The 24,417-nt window shown below is 39.7% G+C and overlaps 1 protein-coding gene and 1 long non-coding RNA gene across 4 annotated transcripts; one reads left to right on the top strand and one right to left on the bottom strand.

Moving 5' to 3' along the window:
• Positions 1-285: 285 nt before the first annotated feature.
• Positions 286-995, bottom strand: LOC110944058. The gene is made up of 2 exons (XM_022185779.1): positions 983-995; positions 286-887 (listed from the first exon to the last, which is right to left on the bottom strand). Exons 1-2 carry the CDS (start codon positions 993-995, stop codon positions 286-288), a joined length of 615 nt encoding a protein of 204 aa, XP_022041471.1.
• Positions 996-4,474: 3,479 nt separating this feature from the next.
• Positions 4,475-23,930, top strand: LOC118492408. 3 transcript variants are annotated; one of them, XR_004893599.1, is made up of 8 exons: positions 4,475-4,809; positions 5,054-5,169; positions 5,248-6,033; positions 6,504-6,670; positions 21,157-21,970; positions 22,065-22,167; positions 22,255-22,340; positions 23,141-23,930. It is a non-coding gene; the product is annotated as an uncharacterized LOC118492408 (long non-coding RNA). The 3 variants fall into 3 exon arrangements; XR_004893598.1 differs by lacking the exons at positions 4,475-4,809; positions 5,054-5,169 and having other exon boundaries at positions 5,179-6,033; positions 21,157-21,441; positions 21,727-21,970; XR_004893597.1 differs by lacking the exons at positions 4,475-4,809; positions 5,054-5,169 and having other exon boundaries at positions 5,179-6,033.
• Positions 23,931-24,417: the final 487 nt, after the last annotated feature.

Genomic DNA, 24,417 nt, shown 5'->3' on the forward strand with positions numbered 1-24,417 from the left:
AGGGACTGAAATCTCAATTTTTAAACTAATGGACTGAAATAGTGATTTTTGACAAACCACAGGGACGAAAACAGTAATTAACTCTAACATAAGGCCATAAGAAGTGGTTAGACACTTTGTAGTGGCAAACTAAAAAATAGTGCGTCCCGTCAATCAGTGAAAAATGTTTAACTTTGCTGAAATGTGTTGGCAATGGTTTAGACACTTTTTTTTTTGAAAAGAGAACTTCATTAGACAAGAAACAAGCGCACCCTCGAAACAAGGGCCGCCAACAAAACACTTACATCATATACAACGGATTAATAACCCAATCTTCCAAACAATATTAGCAAATTTAGACATACCTTTTAACCACAAAAAAGACCAAGACTTCACCATCGCGACGACCTCTACTACCTTCGGATTTGTCCCCTGAAAAACTTTTTCGTTCCGAGCTTTCCATAACGCCCAGCAAGTAACCATAACAATCCCTCTTATCACCTTTTTAGCCCATTTACACCCTGGAACTTGATCTTGAATAGACAACAAATCCTTAAAATGAAAAGCCATTATAGGCGCAATGTTGCACCATTTACCCATTGCTAACCAAACACCGAATGAAAAGGTGCACCCAGTGAACAGGTGCATCACGTCCTCGTCCCCCGAATCGCACAAGCTACACATACCATCTTGGACATTTATCCGTCTCCTCATCAGCGCCACCTTTGTCCGGATCCGTTCCATTTCAGCCCTCCAGACGAACAGATTAACTTTCATTGGAATCCAAGTTTCCCATTGCATAAGCTGCTCCCTGCGGTCTTCCATTCCCTCTCTAATTAGATTTTTCACCATCGCGACTGAGAAAGTATCTTTGCCATTCTCTCCCCACAACCAAATATCTTTGGAACCTGTGAACATAACATTATTAAAAAGAAACCACACGTCCTGCATTTCAGACAACTCTTCTACCGAGGACAAGGTTCTTTTCCAATCCGGAACGAACCGTAAACCTCCATTGTATTGCTGAAGCCTAGCCGCAACTGAACAATCTTTAACCCGCTCCAAATTATAAAGCCTCAGCCACCGGTGTTTTAAGACTGTCGCTCCTACCCAAAGATCCGTCCAGAAGTTAACCGTCAAACCATTCCCGACCTTCGCCCTAAAAACTAACTGATACTCTTCCCGTTAAACAACCGTCTCTCCATCTCTTTAACAATAGCATTCCAGCAACCTTTAAAACGATGATTGAGAGGGAGAAAATCCCACCGACCCCTCCCCCCGTGAACCATCTCAACCACTCTCCGCCAAATACTATCCTTATTAGTTTTGAATCTCCAAGCCCATTTTGCTAAAAGAGCAAAATTAACATCCTTTAACTTGGTTATACCCAATCCACCATTTTTCTTCGACTTTGTGACTGTCTCCCACGCAACCCAATTCATTTTCTTCATTTCACTTGAGCCTGCCCATAGGAAATTTCTCACCAATTTTTCTATATGATCCGTCACTTTACTTGGGGCTTTGTATATCGATAAGTAGTAGACGGGCAAACTAGCCAGCACCGATTTGATTAAGGTTAGCCTTCCTCCCATGGATAACATATTGGCCTTCCAATAAGCTAATCGCCGTTTAACCGTGTCAATAACCGAATCCCAATGGCAGCTCTTATTCATATTCGCTCCAACTTTAATCCCCAAATAGTCAAAGGGGAACTCCCCCACTCTACACCCCAAAATACTCGCCATATCACACGCCTCTTCACCTTCAATGCCAATGCCAAACAAACGAGATTTCTTTAAATTTATTTTTAACCCCAAGCAAATATAGAAAACTCTAAGTAACCTTGCCGTTTTCTCAATATTCTCCCTCGACCATTCCCCCATAATCAAAGCATCGTATGCATATAATAAATGCGAAATAGCAGGGCCCCCAAAGGAAGCTTTAAGATCCTTTATCTCCCCCAATTCACAAGTTTTACTAACTATAGACGAGAAGGCCTCCATAACGATTAGAAATAAAAACGGAGAAAGAGGATCCCCTTGCCTGATCCCCTTTTGACATTGAAAATCGAACGTGGGCGATCCATTGACCAAGACGGCCGATCTAGCAGACTCAAGAATCCCCTTAACCCAAAGGCACCATATGTTAGGAAAACCCATTTGGCCCATCATTACAATCAGGAACCCCCAATTAACATTGTCATACGCTTTTTCGAAATCGATCTTCAACAAAAACCCCTTCCGACCCGTCTTTTTGACCCAACCATACAACTCGTTAATCATTAGTGGACCATCCAAAATAAATATGTCTTTAAGAAATGTCGTTTGTGACTCTGAAATGATTTTCCCCATTATCTCCTTTACCCTCGAAGCCAACACTTTAGAAATAATTTTACTAACAACCCCAACTAAAGTGATTGGCCTATAATCTTTTAGCCCAACAGGAGAACTAGTCTTCGGGACTAGCGTAATAAATGAGGTACTACATCCTCTACTAATCACGCCGGTATCGTGGAAACTATTGAATAACTTGACAAAATCATCTTCCAAGGAACTCCAAAAAAAATTTATAAACTTGAAATTAAAGCAGTCTGGTCCCGGAGCCATGTCTGACCCACACTCGAACATCGCCTCGTTTATCTCCTACTTAGTAAAAGCCCGGACTAATCTCGCTGCATCCTCTCCTGGAACAAAATTAAGATTGTCACAAACCAGATTCGGCCTCCTAACGTACTTTTCAGCGAAGACACTTGCTGAAGTGGTAAACTTTTTTTTCTGTTTTTTTTTAATTTAAGATAAAATGGAAAAAACATCAAACTTTTATAAATAAAAATAAAGCATTACATTATAAATAAAATCTAAGTTTAAAATACTAAAAATCACAAGGTCATCCATATTTTTTTGCGATCTCACGTTTTCTAGCGAGTGTGATTTCCAACATCGCAGGGTGAACATTGTCGGTAGGCCGATTAAACGTCTCCAAGTCCTTGTCGTACATTGTTTGTCGCAACGCCTCTCGTTGCTCATCCGCCAAGGTCAAGTATTTTTCTTCTCGTATACGTTTAAGCCTTCCATTTTTTTAAAAGATTTGAAAGAATGAGTGTGAAATGTAGTGAAAATGGATGTTGAGTTTGTTTGATGAAAATGGAAATGAATTTGTGTAATTTATAAAGGTAAAAAATGAAATTTTTTTATTAATGCCAACGGCATTATAGCCGTTTGAAACCATCATTCCCGAGCGGCATTTGGTCACCGCCTGTTTAACGAAACCGAGCGGCAAAGGGTCGGCGGCGGTGTTGCCGCGCGGCTAAACCCTTTGCCACTCCCCTTTGCCGCACCACTCCGGACACCCTAAAGGCCTTAGAGTATTCACATCCTCTCACCAATTTTTTCACCTCATCTTCAAAATTTAAAAAAATTAAAAAAAAAACATCAGCACATACCATCAACTATATTTATCTTTTTTTTAACAAGCTAAAATCACACCTCAGTCTTTTGTAGGATTTGAACCCACAACATCTTGATTGAGAAACACACTACTTTACCACTAGGTTATCCACTATATTTATCTACGCTCCCTAAAATTTAAAAAAAAAAACTAACACACTCCCCCCAAATGAAAAAGCTAGCATTCACCTTTATATAATCCTTTTCACACACACACACATAGTTAGGGTAAACTGAAAACTCATACGAGTTGTGAAAATGATGTAGAGTGTGAAATATAAGTGTTTAAGGGTTTATTTTACATGTGTTGTGCGGTTTGATGTGATTATATGCTTTGAATAGATTTATTGCGAGTGATTGTATGTTTGCAGGCAAAACAAGTGAATTCGGTGAAGTTACGGGGTTTAGAGTTAAAGCGGAACGTGTAAGGTTGATGAGTGCAGCCAACGGAAGCATTCGGGTATTTTCGGGTCGAATGATATCTTGGAATTGAAAGCAATACGAAGAATGGAAGATCAGGGACCTTTCGGTCATTATCAGAAAGTGGAATGAAGTGTAGACGTCGAGCTTTATGAAAGATTAAAGTTGAAGGGCCTTTGTGTCATTAAACTGAAGTTGAATTGATTGAGAAATCGTATAGAAATATGAGGGAATGAAGTAGAGGGACCTATTGTGCTAATAGGTGAAAGTTGTAAAAAAGGGTGGACATGGAGGCTGGAAATCAAGATGGGGTTACGAGCTTGGAACCGTGACTTACAGTGTCAGGCGAATATCACAAAAATGAACAGAAGCTTGGAATTGGGGCTTACGTAATGCACATGGGGCTTACAGAATTTTTTTTGGAGCAAACATTAATAAAAATGAAGTGCACGTGATTTTTTGGGAGTGTATGGTTGGAAGGTTTTTAAAACCCTAGTAAAAACATCAACATCATCATCGAATGATGGAGGGCAGCCATATCTATCTTATCTATTATCTACCTATTATACTAAAAGAATACACTTAATACCACATGTCCTTTTCTTAAACAATCATTTTGTTTATGTGGACACCCTCTTAGGCCAGAGAATTCCTCATGGGCGCCAAACTCTTTTCCTTTATTTTCCTTCTCACATACGTCTCTTTCTCTATTGTCTTCATACGCTCTCTCTCTCATAAAAACCCTAATTCTCCATTTCTTTCGATCATCTCCCCTTTCTCTTCACAAACCCTAATATTCTCTGCTGATCAATGGCTATTTTCATGAAATCCTAAGTCTCAACGGATCGATCCATGAAACGCCATTCTTCCCATTTCCATCTATCTCTAACGAAACCCTAGCTGCGATGCGATGAGATGAAGATCATAATCAAATCCAACCGATCAGTTAGTTTTCTGATACAAGGTTTGCTTATCTTTGTGAATATTGCCTTTATTTTGGTTATTTGAAAATTTGATCCAAATCCCTTCCTTTATTCTTTTACATCTTAAGAAACTCTGTAGTCTAATCAACGATTTACTAATTTTAAAACCTTAGAATTTTACAGTAATATTGAAGCAATTGTATGGCTTATTTTCATATTTTTTTTCTAATTGATTTTGAAAGCCCTTTAAATGTTTATCTTGCCAAAGTTTAACTTTTTTCTCAGAGGATGGCAGTAGTGCAATTGAAATAGAAAACTTGGATCTTGATGTTGTTGAACTTCAAAGCATTTTGATATGTGGGTTGTTTTGGTTCATGAGGGTTAGGATATTTGAATCAATTGTAAGTTTATTTTCAATTGATTGATCATATTTTCGGATCTTATTAGAAACTAAAGGATGGCGAGATGGTGTGAAACAGATCTGGATGTTTTCGGGCCACTGGATGTTACTGCAGGTATTTTTTTTCCCCGTAAGTTTGTATATTTTACCCTAATAAACTTCTTACATATTGATGTAATTAATTCTTGGTTTGTGAAGCCATGATGTAATTAATTCTTGGTTTGTGAAGCCGTTGTTTGAGGCGATGAGTGAGCCGAATAAGTGGGTGCATTCACATTGACTTGTATTTGAAGGTAAATACCTATCGTACCAGACCGGTACCGAAACCACTAATTGTCGGCACCGAAAATCAAACCGGTTCAGGAAATTTGGTTTTGGATAATTTTGTGTTTTTAAGTCCTTGAATTCGTGTTTTCCTTTCCTTTTTCTTTGTTGATAATGGTTTTGATTTAGTCATAATTCATATACATATAATTTCATTTGTGAGTGGAATGTGATTGTCAGCAACACATAGCCACACAGACAAAATTGATATTCGCTATTTAAGAGATTTATGTCACTGGCCCTATACATGGTCTAAGAACACTAAGTTACATACTTAATGTGCAGCTGAACACTCACCAACCACTATGGTCGTCATTATGATGCTCATTTAGTATATCTGGTTGATTACCTCACTAACTCATTTCATTAAAAAAAGAAAAATGAAATGCTGGTGTTAATGCTGGAAGTGAAGAAAATTTATGTTTTTGATATCCGTGTCGATTTTTTTGGGATTCAAGCTTAATACGGAAAACTTATATTGTGAAATAACTTATAATAAACATTTATTCACCACCGGTGCACGTTGTTCTTTTTTACACAGGTATGTTGTTTCTTTTCTTTCTTTTTTTTTACATTTTTGGTGATTTAGTGTGTTGATATGTGGTTTGGAACAAACTGGTTTAGAATAAACTGATTAGGCGTGTAGGTTTTGGGTTTTGGTGGACAAAAATTTGGGAGTAGGGTTTATTTTTTTTCTATCTGGATCCAATAAAAAGATTACAACACGATTACAAACCCTACTTTTCATACACAGTCATTCCCCTACTCATCGATGCTCAGCTCTTCTTCTCTATCGGTTTTGTAACTTTATGTCATGAATTACTTTATCTTTGTTCTAATTACACTTTTGAGTTGTTTAATATTTTTGATTGATTCTATCTTGAAGTTGAAATTTTGTTTGTGTTCTAAGATTTGATTAAAACAGGCATGCATGGTTTTATATGTTTGGGAAACTTATTTTTCTTATAAATTTGAAGTTTTAAATAAGTCATTTGACCGTGTCTTGTGCAGTTTCAAAGGCATCACGTTAAATTGAAAGAGAGAAAAGCTTCACTTATGAGGAAATGAAACGTGCTACAAATAATTTTGATGTTGGTAGTGAAATTTGGCAGAGTGGGTATGGAAAAGTATACAAAGGCATCTTTTTGCATAGATTATGTGATGAAGAAGGCAAACTGGTAAATATTACTTGCATCATGAGGGTGGGTCAGGTGGGCTGGGCGATGGGTCAAATGCGTAGTTTTTAGTGCGGGTCAAAGCGAGGCTGGGTGATGGGTAGTTTTTAGTGCGGGTAAAAACAAGGCTGGGTGATGGGTCAAATGGGTAGTTTTTAGTACGGGTCAAAACGGGTTAGGTGGTAGTATCGTTCAAAAAGGCTTAGGTTCGGTTGTCCTTCAAACGTTTTTTGGTCATTCTTTAAAACTTTTTTATAAAAAGTTATTATGTTAATTTTAGTTTACAACAATAATCCAAATATTGAATCAATGATAAGGTTGATGCATTACAAATAAATATGATATTATAAACACATTTAAAGCTATTATAAGCAAATTTGATTTTAGGATTAATCTAATATTTTTCACTCTATTGTTCGTTGATATTAATTTTTTATCCATGTTTTGGGTTGTTATTTGTACATGTATAGTATTGTCGGTGCTCACAAAAGTGGGTGGTAGGCCATGGAACACAAGGTTATAGAAGCCTTGTGAAAGGCTGTCACACCCCGATTTCCACGTATATCATCGGTGGGCCCGGTGGGGGATTATCGTGACGTAGTTGGCAACAATATAGTCAAACCACACAATTATATGAATGCACAGCGGAAGCATAAAGATAAATATAATTCAACCTTTTGAATGTAATATCAAGTGTATTACAGAAGTCGAATTGTATCCACAGGGGATCAAAATAAAATAAAGTATTGTTCAGTCAGATACAGCATCAAGTTTGCGAGACTATTCGCGATGCTAGGAAGCTATTACCAGCCAATTTCGTGTAGTACCTGCACTTAATCTTTTGGGGAAAATACGTCAGTTTACACTGGTAAATACGTTCAACTGACACATTTAAAAATGTTTATTAAAATTGATTTGAATGCACAAGGCACAAACTCTTTTATAACTTGGGAAAATTATTTATAATCTTGTGAACGAATTACATGTTCTTTTATGCGTTCAGTAGCCCGGGATCCTGTCCGGGTTAAAGATTAATAGACACACCACATTGCGTAAAACCGTGGTGTAAAAACCAACGGCTACGTCTTTTAATAATAATATCGACATAATATACCGGGTGTACGCCTACACCGGGATGTCGAGGTCGTGGACATTTCGTAAAATTATGCCAAGGATATCCGGGACAACGGTCATTAACCCCCCCAAAGGCTTTTAAGAAACAAGACTGTTTAAATGAGCCGATCACATTATTCAATTAACCACCTAAGCGATGGAAGATATGATGCTCAATCAAGCGGTATTAATATACCGTATCCCAAGCCCGTATAAGGGAAAATAAGTTAAAAGTATTTACCTTTGCAAGTATATTCCTTAATGGATTACGTCACAGATAGCTTTTACTGGGGCTCCTATTCTGGAACGAAGGTTTTAATTAACCTATTAGAATCCTAACGGGTCTTTATATTGGCCGTAGCCTAGACCGGTTGGTTCCGAAATATAAATACGGTTTAATCGCGCGAAAAGGCAAAAACCGAGAATGGAGTGTGATTCTGACCCAACAAGTTCAGAGACTTGTTTTATATGAGTTTAAGGTTCACACTCTGGAATTTGGGGTCCAAATAATATAATTTGACCCGTATCGGCTAATTTATGAAAACTAGTTTCATAAGCCGAACCGTGTGTGCTTTAGGCGCAACAGGTAACCGTAGGAGTCCTACGCTTGTTTCCTAAGTTAATATGCCTTAAAGAGGTTGTGGTATCAGTAGGATACCTTCCGTGGTGCCCGTAACGAGTTTAAGTTAATATTACGCCCCGTAGGGGTTTTTCGGTCATATTAAAGATTTTTAAAGAGCTTTTCGAGTTCTACGGGAATTCTGAGTTTCCCGAACAGTTTATAAAGTCTAAAATACTTTATTTATTATTTAAAATCAGTAGCAACTGGAATCGGGTCAAAAGACCTTGTAGAACGCAAGTTTTGGCCGAAAAGGGCATATTCGGTATTTACCGAACCGTAGCCATAACCGCAGGTTATGAGCAAGGTAAAAATAATTAAAAATCTTTAAAGTTCCCAAAATATTATTTTATAACAGTGGGTAAAAGTTTTGGTGACGAAATCTTGGTTTAGATAGGCGTTATGCTAATTGCGCCGTTTATTACAAAAGTTTACTTTAACTGCGCTTTTTAGCATAACTCCCATTCTAGACCTCGGATTGACGTGAAACTTTAAGGACATGCTTATAATTTAGTAAGCAAGGTTATGGTCCGTTCACGTGTCCGAAATACTCGTTTTATTTTAAAAAGGGCGTTACGGTCAACTTTTAGGCGATTAACGGAAATGCGTAAAAGACTCGGACAAATAATGAACCGGTCACAGAGGGTTATACCATCATGTAACCTGGTCCTAAGAGAGTCCTAAGGCATATCTATACCTCACTAAAACGGGTCAGAACTGAAGTCAAAGCAAAAGTCAAACTTTTGCGACATTCGGCTCCGAACCGGGTCAATATAGCAAATGGTCGATTCAAACGAGCTTAGACAAGTTTATATACTTAATATCATGTTTTATAAGTGTCAAAACAGGTTTCATATCATCTGCATTACAATTTATACAAGAATCGCTAAAATAGCTTTCTGTTGACTTTTTAAGCATTCGTTTGACTCGACATTTGAACTAGTTAGAGTGGTGATCAGAGGGAACCCTTTTAGGGGTTTATTACCCACATAAATACCAACTCATAACTACTTTTGATCCGACAATTCACTGGACCATTTGTGATTTATCGCTATGACAACCGTTAGTTACGACGGTTTGGTTTATGAGCTAAATCTATTGAAAAACAAGACCACAATGGTTAGGTAACTTACAGAAGCTGAAGGCAAGACTTAAGAACAAAGAAGAAAGCTTGAGAGCTCTTAGAATGATCAGTAGTTGAGTGTTTGAGGTGTGTGTTGGTTATGAACCAAACATGCCTATTTATAGTGTTTAATTTGCCTTAAGATCATTACACATTGGTCTACCACTGATCATGGATGATAGGCAGGTGTCCCAAGGTGCTATGGGTCGAGTAGGGGGCGCCCATGCCTCATTTATTGGTTGTTTGATCGTTCACTAGCTCAAAAGGCATGAAAATCCAAAGTTTCTGCATCTGGGCGTCCCACGCGGCCCGCCTGGAGGTTTAAGTACATTTTAACGCGGGCCGCCTGATGTTTAAAAATCAGACGCGAATAAGAGGTGTCTCACGGCCCGCCTCCACTTAACCCAAAACATAACGCGGGTCGCGAGAGGTTTGATTTTCAGGTTTTTTAAATCTTTTGTAATCATGACGAAATCCTGGTAATTAATAACGAAATCTTTCGTAATTATTAACCTGACCTTTCGGGTTTGAAGGGGTAACTTTGCGATTTGGCCCTCGATTATTTACAACTAAGGGCCTCGTGTTATTCACTCGCACTGTTAAGTCCCCGGTTAATTTATTAATTATTCGGAAAGCCTTAACTTTCATTGTTGACGCTTTTAACCCTTCTTATACGAATTTGACCATAACTTTCTCGTTTTAAAACGGAACTTCGCGGAATTTATACAGTATATTCTAGTGAGCGTATAACACTGTTACAAAGCCTCGGGAGCGTTAAAGGGTCACTCAGAGGTATAATTAAACATGTTGACACAGTTAACCCCTGTAGCTTGTAATCTCTCACTTTCTTCCGCGTTTCGCTTCCGTACGATCCATGATTTATTCGTTTGAAGGTACGAGCATCATTTAGGGTTACTATACAGTATATCTACCCTTGTTTGACATTTATAACCCTCGAATTCACATACTTTCAAGGTTTGTCAATATTAGTCCTTTATTTAATATAAATGCCACGTGTAAACAAATGACACGTGTTAACACATTATTGGATACAAAATTTCGAGGTGTTACATCCTCACCCCCTTAAAATAAATCTCGACCCGAGATTTACTCAAATAAGTAAGGGTATTTTTCTTTCATCGTGGCTTCAACTTCCCACGTGTATTCGGGACCTCTACGGGCATCCCATTTGACCTTTACAATTGGTACGTGCTTTCTTCGAAGCTTTTTCACCTGTCGATCTTCAATCGACAAAGGCTTCTCTACAAACTTCAAGCTCTCATCTATATGCACATCTGTGTGTGGGATCACCAATGATTCATCGGCGAAGCACTTCTTGAGATTGCAGATGTGGAACACATTGTGAATTCCATTGAGCTCTTCAGGCAAGTTCAACTTATAGGCGACTGATCCGACACGTTCAATGACCTCAAAATGTCCTATGTACCTCGGACTCGGCTTACCCTTCTTGCCGAAACGCATCACCCCCTTCCAGGGTGACACTTTAAGCAACACCTTTTCACCTACTTCGAAGTGAAAATCCTTACGCTTCGGATCAGCGTAGCTCTTCTGCCTATCGCGGGCAGCCTTGAGACGTTCCCGAATCTGGACAATCTTGTCCGTTGTCTGGAAAACTATCTCTGGTCCTGATAATTGGACCTCTCCTACTTCCGCCCAACAAACAGGCGATCTACATTTCCTACCGTATAATGCCTCGAAAGGCGCAGCCTTTATGCTGGTATGGTAGCTATTATTGTAGGAGAATTCGATTAGGGGTAGGTTCTTATCCCAGTTACCACCTAAATCTATAGCACACGCGCGTAGCATGTCCTCTAACGTTTGAATGGTACGCTCACTCTGACCGTCCGTCTGTGGATGGTAAGCCGTACTGAAGTTCAAACGCGTGCCCAAAGATTGCTGGAAGCTTTTCCAGAAATGAGACGTGTACCTAGTATCCCTATCGGAGATAATAGACACAGGTATGCCGTGTAAGGCTACAATCTTATCAACATAAAGTTGGGCTAGCATATCGGAGCTATACGTCTCCTTGATGGGTAAGAAAGGAGCTGATTTAGTCAGCCTATCGACTATGACCCATATTGTGTCGTTTCCTTTCCTTGTTTTAGGTAACTTGGTAATGAAATCCATAGTTACACACTCCCATTTCCACTCGGGAAGTTCAGGCTGTTGTAGCAAGCCAGCCGGCTTTTGATGTTCGGCTTTTACTTGAGCACAAGTCAAGCACTTTGCTACATGGGCGGCTACAGACTTTTTCAAGCCTATCCACCAATAATTTGCCTTGAAGTCCTGATACATTTTATCTGCTCCAGGATGGACAGAATATTTGGAACTATGGGCTTCCTGGAGGATAACATCTCTTAATCCTCCATAAATCGGAACCCATATTCGTCCGTTCAGTCTAAGGATTCCATCCTTGCTAAGAGTCAACTGCTCTTCAGTTACTCCTAACTTTTCCTTAGGATAATTAGCTTCCAATACAGCCTCCCGCTGTGCAGCTAATATCCTTTCAATCAGGTTGTTCTTGACTTCAATGCTCTTGGCATTGATTCGAATAGGTTTCACCCTTTCTTTTCTGCTTAGGGCGTCAGCGACTACATTCGCTTTGCAGGGATGGTACCTGATCTCACAATCATAATCATTCAGGGTTTCCATCCAACGACGTTGCCTCATGTTCAACTCCTTCTGATTAAACAGATGTTGAAGGCTTTTGTGATCAGAATAGATCACGAATTTGATACCATAGAGGTAATGCCTCCACAATTTCAGTGCAAATACAACGGCACCCAACTCCAAGTCATGGGTGGTGTAATTCTTTTTGTGCACCTTTAATTGCCTTGAAGCATAGGCAATCACCTTGCCTTTCTGCATAAGCACACACCACATGCCTGTGTGTGATGCATCGCAGTAAACTACGAATTCATCTGTACCTTCCGGTAGTGTCAACACAGGTGCGTTGCTTAGCTTCTGCTTCAGAATTTTGAAAGATTCTTGCTGCTTTGGGCCCCAAATGAACTTTTCTTTCTTCTTGGTTAGGGAAGTCAAGGGCGCAACAATCCTCGAAAAATTCTCAATTAATCTCCTGTAGTATCCTGCTAACCCCAGGAAACTACGAATTTCGGTAGGCGTCTTTGGCTCTTGCCAATTCATGACTGCCGCTACCTTTGCGGGATCCACCTGGATACCACGCTCACTTACAACGTGACCCAAAAATTGAACCTCTCGTAGCCAGAATTCGCATTTAGAGAATTTGGCATAGAGTTTCTCACGTTGTAGCAACTCGAGAATACAACGGAGGTGATTCTCGTGGTCAGCTTGGCTTTTGGAATATATAAGGATGTTGTCGATGAAGACGATGACAAATTTGTCCAAGTACGGCTTGCAAACGCGATTCATGAGATCCATGAACGCAGCCGGTGCATTTGTGAGCCCAAAAGGCATCACTAGGAACTCATAGTGACCGTAGCGAGTCCTAAATGTTGTCTTATGTACGTCCTCATCTCTGAACTTTAGCTGATGATAGCCCGACCTCAAGTCGATCTTCGAGAAGTAGCTCGCTCCTTGCAGTTGATCGAACAGATCGTCGATCCTTGGCAAAGGATATCTATTCTTTATGGTAACTTTATTTAGCTCACGATAATCGATACACAACCTCATCGATCCGTCCTTCTTCTTTACAAACAGGACAGGTGCTCCCCAGGGAGACGAACTAGGTCTGATAAAACCTTTTGCCAACAGTTCATCCAACTGGGTCCTTAATTCCTTCATTTCAGTCGGAGCTAGCCTGTAAGGCGCTCTAGCTATAGGAGCTGCTCCAGGAATGATATCTATTCTGAATTCCACTTGTCTATCTGGTGGTAAACCAGGTAGTTCTTCGGGGAAAACCTCGGGATATTCAGAAATAACAGGAAGGTCCTCTATCTTTGGCTTGGGCTCTTCCATTATCACCTGAGCCATGTAAATGACACAGCCCCTTTTCAAACATCTAGAAGCCTTGAGCATAGATACATCCTCGGGCAATCCATACTGCGTGTCTCCTCGAATGGTAAGCGATTCACCACTCGGAGTCTTTAGCACTATAAGCCTTTTGTTGCAAACGATTTGGGCCTGATTGCGGGATAACCAGTCCATGCCCAGAACAATGTCAAAACCCGCCAGTTTGAAGGGAAGTAGAGATAGAGGAAAAGAGTGGTTCTTAATGGACATTTCACATCCCTCTAGAACAGTGGAGACGGTTTCTATCGTGCCGTCTGCTAACTCTACCTCGTATTTCACATCTAGGGTTCTGATAGGCATATTTAATAGTTTGCAAAATTTTTGGTCTACAAAGGATTTATCAGCGCCTGAATCGAAAAGTACTCTTGCAAATATATTATTTACGAGAAAAGTACCTGTAAGTACATTGTCGTTCAGCACTGCCTCCTTTGCATCCATACGGAAGACTCTCGCATTCGTCTTCTTGTTCTCTTCCGGTTTCCTGGCATTCTTAGGACAGTTACTCTTGATATGCCCCTTTTCGTTGCAACCATAGCATGTTGCATCCTTGATTTTCTTGCAGTCCACCGTCTTATGGTCCTTGGACTTGCATAGTCCACAGGCAAAAGACTTTGGCTGGGACTGTGAATTCGACCCAAACCTACATTTTCCAGAATGGGGTTTCTGGCAGATTTTGCATTTGGGCCTTTCTCCAGCTTGCCCATCTTTCTTTGCTTCAGCCCCTCGCTTGCCATCACCGTTTCCACGGTGTTTCTTTCCTGACCTACGTGAGGTGTCGTCCTCACGTTTCCTCTTTTCCGCCTCCTTGCTCCTTAGCGTCCTCAGACGGACAGCATCTAAAGTGAGAGACAAGGAGAGGTCAGTTACTGACCTGAAGGTCGTCGGCCGAGAGGCCTTCACACTAGCCTTTATCGCAGGCTCTAAGCCCCCAATGAAACGGGCGATTCTTCTGGACTCTGGTGTCACAAGGTACGGGACCAAGCGAGACATCGTATTGAAGCTCGTCAAATAGGCCTGGCAGTCCAGGTTTGTCATCACCAGTGACACAAAATCAGACTCGATCTTCTCTACCTCATGCTGAGGACAGTAGTTTTCCTTAATGAGAGCAATAAATTCCTCCCATGTCATCTTGTATAGAGCAGACTTACCGGATGCCTGTACCAACGCTCTCCACCACGCTAGGGCCTCGCCCTTAAACGACTGTGACACAAACTTCACCACATCCTTCTCCGCACACCCACTGATGTCCACAATAGTGTCCATCTCATCCAGCCAGGTGATACAATCAACCGCACCATTTTCCCCTGTGAACTCCCGGGGTTTACAAGACACGAAGTACTTGTAGGTGCATCCCTTGGCACCGGACGCATCAGTATATTCCCTATCACGACGAACACTGTTCTCAGCGGACGAGTGATTGTCGTCATCTTTCTTGGGTTTGGAGAGTGGTTTGGATTGTGACTTTGGTTTGGAGGGTGGTTTTGATACAGTTCTGCTATGAGACTCAGTGTATTGACGATCAAGAGCTGCCTGAACAGCGTTGTCAATCAGAGCCTTTAGCTGTGCGCCTGTCAGATGCACTTGCGCATTGTCGTAGTCATCTTCGTTTGTATGGCTGTTTACTCCGTTGGGATCCGCCATTGTAACTTGAATCTGTTACAGAAGATAACAAAATTTTATTCAGGAGTTTATTATGGAATTGTCTTTTATGGCAATTCGTTAACCATGGTAACAGAGACCATATTTGGTTAACTTATTACTCACTTAATTTTAGGATTTGAATATATCCTATTTTAGCTATAACAATAATATTGGCGGCGTAAAGCCTAATCACGAGGATGTTTTATAATGTTAGCCGAGATTTCAGAGAATCAAAGGCATAGAGATTTGAACCGTAGTTCTTTCATCTCTTTATGACAGGGAGTCATAGACCACCACCGTCTTTTGTCCTTATAAGACAATTATTACGGCCCATAGGCACTACACCACTAATGGTTGTATTATTAAGGTTGGCCCGTAGGCACTACATCACTAATGGATGTTTAATAAGGTTGGCCCGTAGGCACTACATCGCTAATGGATGTTTTAATAAGGTTGGCCCGTAGGCACTACATCACTAACGGATATTTTACAAAATTGGCCCGTAGGCACTACATCACTAATGGATGTTTTATAATGATCATCTCTATTGATGATTTGACCCATGATTCATAAATCATTTAGTTGGGTTTTTGAAATCCCTTAAAGGATTATTGTATAAGAATGACGTGCGTGATTTTAACGAATCACATCTGCCATGATTGTTAACATGCTTACAGCGGTTAACATGGAATCTGAATCTTTTAATTAGGTCGTACCATCTTGGCCGGATCTTAAAAGACACCTGGCTAGGTTTCACTCTAAGATTCTTTATTTAGGCAGATCAAATTAAAAGGAATGGTTTTGACTTATTTCATATATAGTGATAACAAAAATGAAATTCATAATATAACATTCCATAATTTTAATACGATTACACACCGCCCTAAACGGGACTTTTAAATAGTACTTACCTACATAGAGGTTTAAAATAAGTGACAAGTCCACGTAGGGACTAATATAAGATAAGTGTCCATGCAAGGACTAAAAGATAAGTCCACGTAGGGACTGAAATACTATAAATGTCCACGCAGGGACTTCTTTAAAAATAAACATTACATTAGAACATACATAAGGACTAATGGTCACGTTTCTTCTTCTTGCCCTTTAGTAGGTTCGCTAAGCCCTTGAGGAATCCTCGGTGGCTCTTACGTTCTTCCTCGAAGTCTCTTTCCACACGGCTCAAACGGTGGAGTATTTCTTCTTGTTCGGGAGGTGAGAAACGTGGTTGTGGCGCTTTTTGCGGGACTGGAGGTCTGGGAGGTGCTGGATACCCATGTGCTGAGTAGTCCGGTACTCCCATGTTCCCATGAGCTCCGTCAGGATAGCGTGCATTATACCTAGCCGACACCACATATGGGTCGTGCTCGTAATTGTAGTTGTAATGTGCTTGTGACGGTTCGAACGGGTTGTAAGCCGTTGGACCCGTGTAAGCAGGTATGGGTTGGTCATACCCAAATGGTGGCGAATTTGGTAGAGCTGGTGCGGAGTCCGCCTCCTGTACAGGACTTGAAGGTCCTTCTTCTTGTAGTGGCGGGTAATGGCTACTACTAGAGTGTCGAGGGGTGCTGAAGTGGAAATCCCCTCCTCCTCGTGTGGACATACGAGCATTTGTCCTCCTACGCCTTGGCGGATCAGGCATTACTGGCTGTACCGGTGGCGGAGGTGGTGGCGTAACTGCCACGAAGCGTGAATCCTCGGAAGGATCTTGTGGATGTCGCGGTTGTTGTGATGTCTGCTGAGGTGGTGTGTAGTACCACTCATGTCGGTCGAACAACGCTTGGAAACTATCTGGTCCCTGATAGGGTGTGCCATGGAAGGATGACCCATCAGAGACTTCTATTGGATGCGTGGGCGTACCACGAGCAAGTTCTGTCGGATTAGTATCCTCGTCCATATGATCTTCGGAGAAATGATCTTGTGGCCCTAGCGGAACAAAACCTGAAGGTTCCCGGATGTAGTCAGCTGGATTGAACTGACCTCTGAAGTATGGAGTAGGGTCGTCAAAATTTCGGTGTGATACCGAACGCTGTAGAGGTATGAAGGAGGGTTGCGGGTTGTTGGGGGTCATTCTCGGAATTTGGCCTGAATGAGTGCCGGTATGATGGTGTCGAGCTGTTCGAGGTGGAATGCCTCGCAGGTTCATAAAGGTCTCTACGCCTTTGCGGTTCTTCACTCCTTGTAGTCGAAGGAGCTCGCGTACCTGAAGGCCCGTCTTCGTGATCGTGATGAGTAACGATCTCTCCTCTGCCTCTTCTTCCCCTTCCTCTACCTCGGAAAATCACTGGCGGCATATTTCCTGCTTTATAAAACTTTTAAATACCAATAATAAAAGGAAAAGACAAAATTGGAATAACAATTCGAATTTGTCCTATGTTCTTGTCTAGACTCAAGTATGTGCAATTGTGTCACTGAGATTAAACACATTAGGATAGTGTTTAATTCACTCAATGTTGGCTCTGATACCAACCTGTCACACCCCGATTTCCACGTATATCACCGGTGGGCCCGGTGGGGGATTACCGTGACGTAGTTGGCAACAATATAGTCAAACCACACAATTATATGAATGCACAGCGGAAGCATAAAGATAAATATAATTCAACCTTTTGAATGTAATATCAAGTGTATTACAGAAGTCGAATTGTATCCACAGGGGATCAAAATAAAATAAAGTATTGTTCAGTCAGATACAGCATCAAGTTTGCGAGACTATTCGCGATGCTAGGAAGCTATTACCAGCCAATTTCGTGTAGTACCTGCACTTAATCTTTTGGGGAAAATACGTCAGTTTACACTGGTAAATACGTTCAACTGACACATTTAAAAATGTTTATTAAAATTGATTTGAATGCACAAGGCACAAACTCTTTTATAACTTGGGAAAATTATTTATAATCTTGTGAACGAATTACATGTTCTTTTATGCGTTCAGTAGCCCGGGATCCTGTCCGGGTTAAAGATTAATAGACACACCACATTGCGTAAAACCGTGGTGTAAAAACCAACGGCTACGTCTTTTAATAATAATATCGACATAATATACCGGGTGTACGCCTACACCGGGATGTCGAGGTCGTGGCCATTTCGTAAAATGATGCCAAGGATATCCGGGACAACGGTCATTAACCCCCCAAAGGCTTTTAAGAAACAAGACTGTTTAAATGAGCCGATCACATTATTCAATTAACCACCTAAGCGATGGAAGATATGATGCTCAATCAAGCGATATTAATATACCGTATCCCAAGCCCGTATAAGGGAAAATAAGTTAAAAGTATTTACCTTTGCAAGTATATTCCTTAATGGATTACGTCACAGATATCTTTTACTGGGGCTCCTATTCTGGAACGAAGGTTTTAATTAACCTATTAGAATCCTAACGGGTCTTTATATTGGTCGTAGCCTAGACCGGTTGGTTCCGAAATATAAATACGGTTTAATCGCGCGAAAAGGCGAAAACCGAGAATGGAGTGTGATTCTAACCCAACAAGTTCAGAGACTTGTTTTATATGAGTTTAAGGTTCACACTCTGGAATTTGGGGTCCAAATAATATAATTTGACCCGTATCGGCTAATTTATGAAAACTAGTTTCATAAGCCGAACCGTGTGTGCTTTAGGCGCAACAGGTAACCGTAGGAGTCCTACGCTTGTTTCCTAAGTTAATATGCCTTAAAGAGGTTGTGGTATCAGTAGGATACCTTCCGTGGTGCCCGTAACGAGTTTAAGTTAATATTACGCCCCGTAGGGGTTTTTCGGTCATATTAAAGATTTTTAAAGAGCTTTTCGAGTTCTACGGGAATTCTGAGTTTCCCGAACAGTTTATAAAGTCTAAAATACTTTATTTATTATTTAAAATCAGTAGCAACTGGAATCGGGTCAAAAGACCTTGTAGAACGCAAGTTTTGGCCGAAAAGGGCATATTCGGTATTTACCGAACCGTAGCCATAACCGCAGGTTATGAGCAAGGTAAAAATAATTAAAAATCTTTAAAGTTCCCAAAATATTATTTTATAACAGTGGGTAAAAGTTTTGGTGACGAAATCTTGGTTTAGATAGGCGTTATGCTAATTGCGCCGTTTATTACAAAAGTTTACTTTAACTGCGCTTTTTAGCATAACTCCCATTCTAGACCTCGGATTGACGTGAAACTTTAAGGACATGCTTATAATTTAGTAAGCAAGGTTATGGTCCGTTCACGTGTCCGAAATACTCGTTTTATTTTAAAAAGGGCGTTACGGTCAACTTTTAGGCGATTAACGGAAATGCGTAAAAGACTCGGACAAATAATGAACCGGTCACAGAGGGTTATACCATCATGTAACCTGGTCCTAAGAGAGTCCTAAGGCATATCTATACCTCACTAAAACGGGTCAGAACTGAAGTCAAAGCAAAAGTCAAACTTTTGCGACATTCGGCTCCGAACCGGGTCAATATAGCAAATGGTCGATTCAAACGAGCTTAGACAAGTTTATATACTTAATATCATGTTTTATAAGTGTCAAAACAGGTTTCATATCATCTGCATTACAATTTATACAAGAATCGCTAAAATAGCTTTCTGTTGACTTTTTAAGCATTCGTTTGACTCGACATTTGAACTAGTTAGAGTGGTGATCAGAGGGAACCCTTTTAGGGGTTTATTACCCACATAAATACCAACTCATAACTACTTTTGATCCGACAATTCACTGGACCATTTGTGATTTATCGCTATGACAACCGTTAGTTACGACGGTTTGGTTTATGAGCTAAATCTATTGAAAAACAAGACCACAATGGTTAGGTAACTTACAGAAGCTGAAGGCAAGACTTAAGAACAAAGAAGAAAGCTTGAGAGCTCTTAGAATGATCAGTAGTTGAGTGTTTGAGGTGTGTGTTGGTTATGAACCAAACATGCCTATTTATAGTGTTCAATTTGCCTTAAGATCATTACACATTGGTCTACCACTGATCATGGATGATGGGCAGGTGTCCCAAGGTGCTATGGGTCGAGTAGGGGGCGCCCATGCCTCATTTATTGGTTGTTTGATCGTTCACTAGCTCAAAAGGCATGAAAATCCAAAGTTTCTGCATCTGGGCGTCCCACGCGGCCCGCCTGGAGGTTTAAGTACATTTTAACGCGGGCCGCCTGATGTTTAAAAATCAGACGCGAATAAGAGGTGGCTCGCGGCCCGCCTCCACTTAACCCAAAACATAACGCGGGTCGCGAGAGGTTTGATTTTCAGGTTTTTTAAATCTTTTGTAATCATGACGAAATCCTGGTAATTAATAACGAAATCTTTCGTAATTATTAACCTGACCTTTCGGGTTTGAAGGGGTAACTTTGCGATTTGGCCCTTGATTATTTACAACTAAGGGCCTCGTGTTATTCACTCGCACTGTTAAGTCCCCGGTTAATTTATTAATTATTCGGAAAGCCTTAACTTTCATTGTTGACGCTTTTAACCCTTCTTATATGAATTTGACCACAACTTTCTCGTTTTAAAACGGAACTTCGCGGAACTTATACAGTATATTCTAGTGAGCGTATAACACTGTTACAAAGCCTCGGGAGCGTTAAAGGGTCACTCAGAGGTATAATTAAACATGTTGACACAGTTAACCCCTGTAGCTTGTAATCTCTCACTTTCTTCCGCGTTTCGCTTCCGTACGATCCATGATTTATTCGTTTGAAGGTACGAGCATCATTTAGGGTTACTATACAGTATATCTACCCTTGTTTGACATTTATAACCCTCGAATTCACATACTTTCAAGGTTTGTCAGTATTAGTCCTTTATTTAATATAAATGCCACGTGTAGACAAATGACACGTGTTAACACATTATTGGACACAAAATTTCGAGGTGTTACAAAGGCCTTTTTTTAAGAATGTTGATAAGTTTCATCGTAGTTTCCATTTACTATAGTGTAGATGGTGAATTGTTATATGAATTTCCTGTCCACCTAATATTTTTTTGTTGTTGCTATTATACTAGGAGGAATGCTCATCTTAGCAAGTCATGCATCATGGCGGTTAGCAGGCAATTATTCATCATTTTTTCATTGTGTTGGATCAAGTGAAAAGTGTTTTAAGCTAATTTTAATGTCTTGCATAGCCGTCAAATTTTAACAAAAGGGCATGGAAACTATTATATTATATCATTCATGTTTCCCTTCTTTTAGGACCGGATCATCATAAATAGAAATATATATTTTGGTGTCATCTTGATAATGCATTCAAGGGAGCCAATTTTGATGCAAAGAACTCCTCTCTATAACTGGTACATTCTTGTGCAAGGAGTTCACTATTTCATTTTATTTGTTTGTTCAGGACCATCTAAGTTGAGTATGTATCTAAATTGGGTGGTCAAAGAGGTTGGTTAACGGGTCAAAGTGGGTTGGCGTAAAACATGTAAATTTATAGGGCGGGTCAAGATCAGTAGCGTTTAACTGCCATCACTTTATTTGCAATCTTTATCAAAATTTTATTGAGAATATGCACGCTTCTTTATACACTCGAAGTTAAGATATGTTCATTTGACTTCGGTTATTTGTCTCCATTTTAGGCATGCTTTATAACAATAATCTTGAAGGAAACATGCCCGAAAAGTTGAGAACCTCAATTTTTGTGTTTACCAACTCTGTGCAAGACTCACCTGTTTGACGTAGGTCCTTTTCAAGTTTTGTGTTATCATTAATTATATGTCTTTCAAGAGGTACTAAACGCTCAGACAAGTGATGATGGTTCACACATCATGATTGGCAAGGGACCCGGTGCTGGATATAATATAAATGTTCCATGGGAGAGTGGTCAGTGTGTGGATGTAGATTATAATGTTATTTGGAACAATATATTTGTTTGATCGATTAGTTTTTTAAAGTTAAAATTATGTGAGTCTTGCAGCTGCTAAAGGACAGCGATTACTAGGGCAAGGATTGAGAAGGCTGATGGTGAATGTTTAACATTTGACCCGCTGGCTCTTAGAGCTCCACTTGGACAGAACATGGTATGATACTTTTTTTGCAGATGTGCTGTGATTTTAAGTGCAACACATGCAGATATTGGATGGTTCTTGAACACATGGTTGTTGCAGGTTCTACTTAGAGCTCCAAAGAGTGCTTGTGAGGCATCCAAGCACTTTTGAAAAGCGCCTGGTGTCCGACACAGTCACACCGCAAGGTAATGTTTCTGTCTGATTTGAGTCAATTCAACCGATCATTAATTCATCATTGAATCTGAAAAACCCTTTTTATTCATCTCAAGTAGGACCATAAATTAAGATTTGAGATGATCAAGCACATGTAATCAAAATAAAATCAATCAAATCGTAAGAAGTTAAGAACTTTAACGAAACTGAGCAACGGATTACGTTTAAGTTGTATGAACTTTATTGATTCAATAGAAGTCATTGATGAAATTGGAGAGATCTGACGAGCTTCCCCATGTAGCCAATAAACATGTGGTCGATGATGTTTGATTTGAGATATACTTCAGTAAATAAGAATAAAACAAAATATGTGAGGAGCAAGTTTTTGTGTGATCATTATAATAAATAATAATGTCGTGGTGTGTAGGTTGAAACATGCCAGGTCATATTTTTTTCAGTTTTTGTGGTTTGTGTAAAGTATTATAAAACAAAAGGTATATGGGCAATCTTATATGTGTGCAGGGATTAGCTCGGTATTGAATCGGTACCGGAACCAAAAATACTGGTAATGAAAATCCCAAAAAATGGGTACCAGTATTGGAACCGAAAATACACGGTACGGTACGGTACGGTATGGTATCACAGTGGCTGGTATTTGAAGGTAAATACCTATCGTACCAGACCGGTACCGAAACCACTAATTGTCGGCACCGAAAATCGAACCGGTTCAGGAAATTCGGTATCAGTACTACCCGGTACTATTTGCTCATTTCTTAATATTTTTTATTATTAAGAATTGAAATACTTATCGTCGTGGTCCTGCACTTTGTAGTTTTGGTGTTTGGCAATGGAATTCGACACTCAGGAAAAATTTCTACAATCTGAACGTTGCTACCTCACGATACACAGTCCAGGTAACCGGGACTTTCTTGATGCTTAAACAACAAAAAATTGTAGTTTTTTCGACTTCATTATATTAGAAAAAAATATATTTGTCACAGGTTGCTTTCCTTTGTTATTATCGTTACTACACACCTATAACTGCTATAATCTTTTGGATTGCAAGAGTCAACCCCATCAATTTAGGTTTCTGGCGATACATTCAGGGAGGGAGATACGGTAAAGATGCCTCCAAAGTTAGAGTATTATTGGTCAAAACGAATCTAATCGGTTCCAACCGAACAGCGGTGTAAATCAGATGTTGCATTCTTTTGATTATATCACAAATTTATTACAAATTTGACTTTTTCCGTTATTTTTAACTTTTTCTTTTTATTCATTTATTGTATACCTTACAACAAAAGTTTTGTATAAGGAAATATTTTGATCCAATCTTTTTCGTTTGTCTCCTTTAGAGATATCCTCGAAATGCATATTGTGGTGAGGTTATTGGAAGGGGCTAGCATTGCTTTCTGTGGTACTGTAATAGTGGGGTGTTGGAGCTTGTGGAGGGTGAGAAATAACTTGGAAGTTCTCGAATAAACCGGTTCAGATTGAAGACATTATTAGCGAAGTAACGTCGGTTGGCTTCTTATGGTTTAGAAGTAGATTGAAGTTTAAAGAATTATCTTGGGAGAATTCGTGTAAATTTCTAATTATGTAGTCATGTTTTGTGGTCGGCCCGGTTTGGGTAGGTGTGTTTTTCTAATCAAGTTCACAGTTAAAAAAAGGAAATATTTTGAGGTTTATAAACATAAGTAATGGAATGTTTTTTTTTATTTCAAATTTTATGTCAACATTGTTAAATATTATATAATTAACTTTAAGTAACCAATGCAAGAAGTGATTACATATAAGACGTAGTTGATAGGAGTGTTGAGTGCATCAGTCATATTGAAGCCAATCATACCATGATCTCTTCTTTTGAACGTGTTCATGATGTATGAAGTTACCGTATAAAACAACCAATGTGGTTTATAAAGAGATCTTCAACGAATTGTGATCGTTGCATATTCATGTATTTTAATTTGTCGTTTAACTCTAATATATTCGTTTGTGTTGTATCAAGGATAAAAACAAAAGATGGGATCAAACTACTAATACTTTACAACGACGGGAAACCTACAGATAAAAGAACTAATGTGGTATATAAAGAGATTTTCAACGAAT

This window comes from Helianthus annuus, chromosome 5, assembly GCF_002127325.2.
Source record: "Helianthus annuus cultivar XRQ/B chromosome 5, HanXRQr2.0-SUNRISE, whole genome shotgun sequence".
NCBI classification, from domain to species: domain Eukaryota; kingdom Viridiplantae; phylum Streptophyta; class Magnoliopsida; order Asterales; family Asteraceae; genus Helianthus; species Helianthus annuus.